At 47.7% G+C, this 7,528-nt stretch overlaps 4 protein-coding genes across 4 annotated transcripts; all 4 read left to right on the forward strand.

Annotated features, from left to right (window-relative positions):
• Positions 1-856: 856 nt before the first annotated feature.
• On the forward strand, positions 857-1,575 carry BDZ99DRAFT_468198 (uncharacterized protein). Its single transcript, XM_033721194.1, has 2 exons — positions 857-1,043; positions 1,092-1,575. The coding sequence occupies exons 1-2, from the start codon at positions 1,026-1,028 to the stop codon at positions 1,509-1,511; spliced, it is 438 nt and encodes a 145-aa protein (XP_033570634.1). The 5' UTR covers positions 857-1,025; the 3' UTR covers positions 1,512-1,575.
• Positions 1,576-3,104: 1,529 nt separating this feature from the next.
• Positions 3,105-4,605, forward strand: BDZ99DRAFT_168927 (uncharacterized protein). Its single transcript, XM_033712946.1, has 2 exons — positions 3,105-3,207; positions 3,262-4,605. The coding sequence occupies exon 2, from the start codon at positions 3,334-3,336 to the stop codon at positions 4,507-4,509; it is 1,176 nt and encodes a 391-aa protein (XP_033570635.1). The 5' UTR covers positions 3,105-3,207; positions 3,262-3,333; the 3' UTR covers positions 4,510-4,605.
• Positions 4,606-5,128, forward strand: BDZ99DRAFT_168928 (uncharacterized protein). Its single transcript, XM_033712947.1, has one exon. The coding sequence runs from the start codon at positions 4,702-4,704 to the stop codon at positions 4,969-4,971; it is 270 nt and encodes an 89-aa protein (XP_033570636.1). The 5' UTR covers positions 4,606-4,701; the 3' UTR covers positions 4,972-5,128.
• A 655-nt stretch (positions 5,129-5,783) lies between these two features.
• BDZ99DRAFT_468201 (uncharacterized protein) lies at positions 5,784-6,201 on the forward strand (the record flags this gene model as incomplete). The annotated part of the gene is made up of 2 exons (XM_033721195.1): positions 5,784-6,025; positions 6,119-6,201. A coding segment is annotated over one exon (242 nt), but the record flags the coding sequence as incomplete, so codon positions are not given.
• Positions 6,202-7,528: the final 1,327 nt, after the last annotated feature.

Genomic DNA, 7,528 nt, shown 5'->3' on the forward strand with positions numbered 1-7,528 from the left:
AAGGAAGCGGGTCTTATGTAGGCAGCACAGACAAGCCTTGCGAACATATATACTTCAAATTTTACTTTAAAATATTACACGAGCGTGATCATGTGATATACTTTGGGAACATACAGCTATAAAATTGGAACACTCGAGGCCTAAAGCCCTGAACTACCTACATAGAAAAAGGGAGGAGACCGTCGCCTCGTGATATTGACACCATTTCAACGTGCCATGCACACAGAGTCCGAAATATCTATAGAATACACAACCTTGTTGTTGCATCAATACGTGCCATCCTCCAGCTGGTAATCGAGTCTGTATATCTGGTAAGCTTAGCGTGAATAGAAGCTTGTACGTCCTCGGATGCGGGGCGGAGCGCTTCCCAGTGACTAGCATCATTATCAGATCTGAAACGTCATTAAGAAGTAAAAACCCTATCAGTTGACAAGTGTTTCGATGATTGACGACGAGAAGTATTGATGATGATGAGTTGTCGTATGAGTTGTCGTCGGGCTCTATGAGTTGTCGTCGGCTGAAGTTCGCTTAGAATTCGAAAGCCAGGAGCGCTATGCCCCTTTCGAAACCAGTCACGGTGTTTTTGGGGACTTCACACCCAACTACCATCAACAGGCTCTCGGACATTCCGACAGGCATTAGCATTGGTTCGTACTATTTGCGAGATCTTGAGTCGTCGTCTGCGACGGGCAACTTCGGACTGAGAGAAGTTGACGAAGCAGTTTTATGTGGAGGTTGTGATCGATACCTCCACATGTTAGCGTGTTTGTTTCGCGTCAGGGATGCGCGAACTTGTTCCGCCTGCTTGATTTCCGAACGGTGTCTCATCCGCTCATACCTCCTACTCCCATTGCAACTCTTCTTATGTCCCATCAATGCGCTGTCATCCTATGCCCTAGAATATTCGAATAGAATATTCTACTCTATTTCAATCGCGTTCACAAGGATACTCTACGTCATCTACGCGGAAGAAACTGAGGATAGCTTGGACTGCGGAAAGCCGACAAGCGCTTTCAGCCAATATCATGACAGCTTCGCCAAAAGTATACTTTATCTCCCCAGAGCATGAACGGACCCATCTGATGGGCCAGGAACACACCTCAGAGGATGAGTCGGACGACGAAAGCCTTGAACTCCTTGATTACGGTGCGAACGTGCGCAGTGAACTATGCGTAGCCCTTGATGCAATCAATCATGCTAGGGAATTCGCTGTCTTCGGAACAGCATTTGATCCTGTCAATCCTAGCCTGCACGTGCTAGGTGTTGGAAAGATTCGACTACCCCTGGACGACGAAGATTTTCGAAGCCAAGGGATATCTGAGTCTGTCACTGGACTGAAAACGATTCTGAAGAACTGTGAGAATGCTTGGAATACATTCAGTTTTCAGAACCCATCCTGGGAAGCTTTCCGGTCGGCAATATGCACAAAGGTTTTCAGGACTATGGAACTGCGGCCAGGCGACTGCAAAGCAACATTACTTTCATGTAGCACAGAGTCCTCGATAGAGTAGTATGTACACCATTAAGGAAGGCTCACCAACAAAATGCTGATGGACAGCAGCCCTTCCCAGTCGGATAACTCGATTGCGATCGTTGTGTTCTGCTTGCCATCAGAGCACGTAGGAGGAGAGATCACGTTTACCCATGATGGCCAAACGAAACGATTCGCTACTGATCAATCCTCGGCCTTTGATCTGTCCTATTTTGCGTGGTGAGTTATGAAACGTTGATTCTCCATGGAATTTCATCTGACGTCTTCCAGTTATTCCGACGTTGATGTCCAGGTATATTGGCGCAATACAATCGAGCAGTACGCCTCACTGATATTTTCTCCAGATCGAGCCTGTGACATCTGGTCGTCGCGTATTCCTGGTATATTCCGTCTACCAAAATGTACAGCCCTTTCAGACTGCGTTTAGCCTTGGCACAGAACGACGAGTCCTCACGGTTATGAATCAGTGGCGAAGATACGTTGATGCTGGAGCTGACGACAACAAAGCATATCTAGCGTATGTTTTAGACTCTGGCCAAGCCATCAAGGCCGCGGAGCTCAGACAGGACAATTTGACTGGACTCGACGCGGTTCGCGTGCGATGTCTCAAACCAATATGTCAAGAAACGGGCTACAGACTCCTACTTGCACACCTGGAGAGGGAAGTCACTGGAACGTGCGAACCGCGGGAAATGTGTGACAGCTACAAGTACGGCTACGGGCGATATCGCGGCCGCCGGTATTGGGAGCCAGATAGTGAAGACGACGATGATGTTCACGAGATGATTGAGGAGAAGGATGAAAACTTGAAGCTTACTCGCGTTGTTGAGCTTGATGGAACTGAAGTTGGCCGTGACGTGGACATTTTGGACGAGGAAGAGCTGGCACAGAATTTGCCTTTTGATGACAAAGACGTCGACGAGGAGACTAACTACGATGAGGATATGTGTACGCACGTATGGCGCACTAAGGTACAAATCGCCCATCTTACAAATCTCTGAGATGACCCTATTGACTGTTATCAGGTGGCTCTCATGGTCTGAGAGAGTGCATATGTCCCGTTCATTCTTGAGCGGGGGAATCTTAGCTCCAGTCAGACACGAGAATGGCTGAATCGCACCATTGTTGCTGGGCACTCGGATGCGTTCGCCTTATGTGATGCTCTTCTGGAACCGGCTTTCAACGCTATTACAAAGGGGCGCGCCAATATTGACAGTGTCATTGGATTGCAACATAGCGATCTCGAGAGCATCGTTTCTTTTGCTTTGAAAGAGGGTGAATGCGACACGTTTGCGAGAGCTTCGGCATGCCTATGGCACCCCATTTCCGAACCATGCGTTACGAACATTCAATCCAGCATGCTGCAATGTGGTTTTGAGCTACATCTAAAAGCGTGAGTAGTCCTGTTTCCGTCATTTGGCCGTGTCGGCCCCTAATATCCAGATACAATCCCATTGACGCGAGGCTCACTTTATAACTAGGCTCAAGAAGACCGTAGACAGTATACAGCATGCTAGCACGATGATCCAGGCATCATTGGCCATATATGAGAACTGTCTACAACTTCTTAGTGGCCCGAATCTACCCGACACAACCAAATGGCACAGAGATAACATTCAAACAGTCTTATTTCGGGGAAGCACTTTGGCAGCTAGTGATGCCGAGCTTATACTTACCAACACTGTAAACCAAGGACCGGATTTCTTGATTGAAAGGTACGAATACCGAAGTATACACAATACCTGAACTAGCTGACCAGACTTGCGCAGCATCAACAGCATTATGGTCGATGCACAGGTTAAATCCGAGTTTGTGGAGTCCTATCTGGATGCCATAGCTCGATGTATCGAAAACAGCGTGATCCCCCTCTCATTGCCGCCAAACTACTCCAAGAAATATTCCCTGCGGCCAAGGCACGTGCTCAAACGCCGATTGCGGCTATACGTTTGATACAATTGTGTGCTTCAGCAGGAGAGGGGCAGAATATATCTTCTGTCCATCTAGCGGAATTCATCAAGGCCTTGCTACTAGAAGCAACGAGGCCACCATGGACCCAGGATAATCTGAGGGACCTATTCCAGTCTTTGCGCAGATCAGAAAAGCACGGCGATCTACCTAACCACTTCCTTGCGACTTTTATACATGGGTTTACCGAGTTGTCACAGATGGAGAACATTTTCTCACATGGCACGGTGCTACTGGAGTTCTTATCTCAGCTCCGGGATTCGGCCACTGAGAATTTGGTGAGTAGTGGCTTGTTCGACGATATATGTCAACAAATAGTCTCGCGTTTCGACCCTCAGATGGAGCATTACACGCTTGTGATGCCGATCCTTCAGATTCTGTTTACAGCGAAAGTCACAGAACATCTGGAATCGGATCTGGTAACCCGATTTGTTGAAAAGATTATTTCCGAGTTACCAAATTCGAACGATCCAATGCTTCTCCTTACCTTCGGTCACCTCGTAAAGCAAGCGGCGGCTCAGGAGCAATGCGCACAAGACGCTTCCACGCAAACTTTCCGGGTTATATTTCCCTCTATCATCGGCTTTATCACTTTGCTCCATGAGAACAGCCAGGGCACCCGACATAAGCGACAAAAAACACACGAGTCTTCGTCTTGTATTCCTTGCCTACCACCCAATAAAGATGGGGAGGAACTCGCGAAGGATGTGGAGTGTTATGCTACATCGGGGCTCACTAGGGAAACGATTCAAATGCTCGTCAAGATTCGCAATGAGGCCTCTTTGGTCCCCGTCCTGGTGTTCGAAACTCGTGACATTCCTTCCCTCAAGCCGCCAGTCCAAAGCAGGGCTTTCCGGGAAGGAGACATAGCACCAGCCTTCACCGGTATGACTCGAAACCTTCTGGCATCTTACATACGCCAGAAGACTACCTCGGAGCCTCTGCGCACCCCTGACCTAGACATGAGGCTCGGTTACAACTGTGGATGCCAAGACTGCCGCAAACTAGATGACTTCGTGGCCAACGCCCAGAAGAGCGTACAAGCGTTCTAGTGTCTTACCGCAATCCGGACGCATTTACAGAAACGCCTGGTGGCAGGTTTCGATTCAAGAGTTGAGAAGTGGGTAACTCCTTACACTTTGATCGTTGAGAAGAAAGAGGGCCGTTGGAGAGCCCGCCATGACACTTGGAGGAAAGACCGCGAGTCCGCTCAGAGAACCATTGCACAACTGCCAGGGACCGAAATGTTAGAAGTGCTGGGTGAGCGATTCCATGAACTATATGACCTTGGAGTGCCCTTAATGCCGGCGCCTTCCTTCGCAGCTTCGGAGCGCGAACAGAACTCTGGTGCTGCTAAACCAACAATGGCCACGAATTCAAGGATGCCTACTTTCCCTTCTGTGAGACCCTTGGCTGGGGATACTAGGCTCCCAACAACCTTAACCACGGCAAATAACCGCTTGGCTGGTCGCGTACTTCCTCCCCCTGTACTTTCATGGCCGGCTGCATCTTAGGCACCAAATCCGTCTAATCCCCCAGCTCCGATGTCTGCTCGGCCCAATCCACCTGGCACCTACCCGAATAACGGAAATGTGAGAGCTGGCCAGAAGAGAACGGCAGACGTTATGATCGTTGATCTGACCGGAGATTAGCATGAAATGGAGTGGAAATCATGTCCTGAAGTCTAGTGCGTTTCAAGAACAATCTTGGTATCCTGGACACTTGTATAATCTTTTTCTTGGAAGTAAAATCGGCAGACTGGTATGGAAGGGATTGTAGTGACGGTAATGGATGGACTATAGAGAAAATATGATTGAGGCAACATTTCTACGCTAGGCTCTTTTTGGATACACACAGATAATTATGCACCATCGACGTCGCAACAGCATTTGAATCCATGACAAGCGACCATATACCCGAGACGCATTTTCTTACCAACCGAAGTAAAGCCCTTCCTTCTGGGGGGACGAAATTTGATGTGGCTTGTTTATCATGCGAATCATGGCGCATGATAGCGCGTCCTAGTCGCGTTCAAGTGCGGAGAGGGGAAGTTGGAAGCTTCAACACTCACTACCTGAGCTGACTTTTCTCTCAACATCCTACCCCCGAGGATCTCTAGACTCAGCGCAAACTCAAATAGTTTGGTAACAAACTAGAAGCCATACTGCTCCCATAGGTCACTTCGACGCGCTCCCCCCCACGCATGATCGACCACCTAGGAACCTCGACGTTTCTACGCGTACAGCTGGGCGATTCCTTGGGTCACCAATGTCGTATTCTTCGGCAGAAGAGTCAGATGGAGAAAGTATTGAGGGGTACGATGATTATGTCAAAGAAGAGTTATGCGATGCCATTGATCGCATCACCCGCGAGGGGGACTCCGCCGTCTTCGGGACGTGCCCGAATCCCGTCAATCCCGGCCTGCGTGTTTCAACACCCCAATGTGCACCCTACCCGACCCCTATGCGCACGTGACCCAGCGCCGCTGTGGCTGAGTTCGGCTCAGGCGGCTCAGCTTCGGCTCAGCTCCCCTCAGGCCCGGCTCAGCTTCGGCTTAGTTCTCCTCAGGTCTGCTCACCCTTGCTCACCCTTGCTCACCCTTGCTTACCCTTCCCCACCGGCTGCGGCATAGTCTTAGATAGACCTTACTAGAAACTGTTAAGTTTTAGCAAAGGGCCTTAAATCTATCCCCGGGTTATAAATTAGAGCCCTATACTGTTTTATATACTTTATAAGCTTAAGCTACTTTCTAGGAAGTATTCCCCGCCCTTATCCTTATTAATGCAGAGTATACTATTCTGCTTAAATAGCCGACCTTTTTTTACTTTATTATTAATTCTTACCTTTTTCTTATTCTATATAGTCGGAATCCTATATATTATAAATACCTAGTACTAAAAATAAGGAGTAAAGAAAAAAGACCTAAAAAGTTAATTTAAAGCGGCTATATAAAATAGGTTTTCTTAGGATAAATTAGGGATTAGCAGTAAGCCGGTCTATAATAATCTTGCTAAAAGCAGTTAACCGTAATATAATAAAATATTAGAAGTTTAGGAAATATATATTACTAATATTAAATAGATAAATTAGCACTAATATACTATAGCTATAAGAAGAAGTATAAAGGTTCTAATCCGTAAGAAATAGTAGATATAAAGTATTTCTTAGATTATATTATATATTTAATAGATTTTAGGCTAAATAAAATATTAAAAAAGCTAACTATTATTATTATTATTATTATTAGGTTCTATTAGGCCGATTTAGCTCCCGTTAGGGTCCATGCGGCAGTGCTATCTAGGTTTTATTTACAAGGGGAAACCGTTCGCTCTATAGCGGTCGGGTGAAAACCTTGTTTTCTACAGTGTATAACGCCTTGCGTTCCTTTTGTTTCTGCGCGGCTGTGGGGGACGCGTGGCAGCTCTGTGAGCATCGCCACGGAGTAAGCCATCTTAATGCATTCTCCAGGATCGATCCGGTGTCCGTAGGCCCTAGGTTCCAGGGTTGTACGGTGTCCAGAAGGTTAGTAAGGTCCGGGGTCCGCGTTAGGGCGCGCGTGCCCTTGCCGTACGCGCGTGCCCTTTTTCTCAAAAGCCAAGGTATTGAATTGAAGGACAATAGGAAATTGGGGGGGTTGCCCTGTTGCGGGCGTGCCTGTGGTTATGCAATGTGCGTGCGTGCATGTAGTTCTGTTCTTGGGGCGTGGCTATATGAGGATGGTTGTGAAACAATACGTTGAACGGGTTAGGTAATGTATTGAGTGAGGAACTATCTATCTTACATGCGCAGTATATATAACGTAATCCACAAGTTAGTGGCCCGCACAAGCTAGTGGCCCACCCAACTCAACACGCGACGCGTCGTCCAACAACCACCCCAATGGCAGCACCACAACAACAAGAAGCCATCTTTCAAGAAGGCAGAGTTATTCTAGGCGTTCAAGCCTACAAGACCGGCCAAATTACATCCTTCCGAGGCGTTGAGAAACTATACGATGTGCCCAGAAAGACGGTTACGCGTCGCGCCCGTGGTATTCCTCCACAACGCGGTGCTATCTCCAAAAATCGCCGT

Source organism: Mytilinidion resinicola, assembly GCF_010093595.1.
Source record: "Mytilinidion resinicola strain CBS 304.34 unplaced genomic scaffold BDZ99scaffold_26, whole genome shotgun sequence".
In the NCBI taxonomy this organism is placed as follows: domain Eukaryota; kingdom Fungi; phylum Ascomycota; class Dothideomycetes; order Mytilinidiales; family Mytilinidiaceae; genus Mytilinidion; species Mytilinidion resinicola.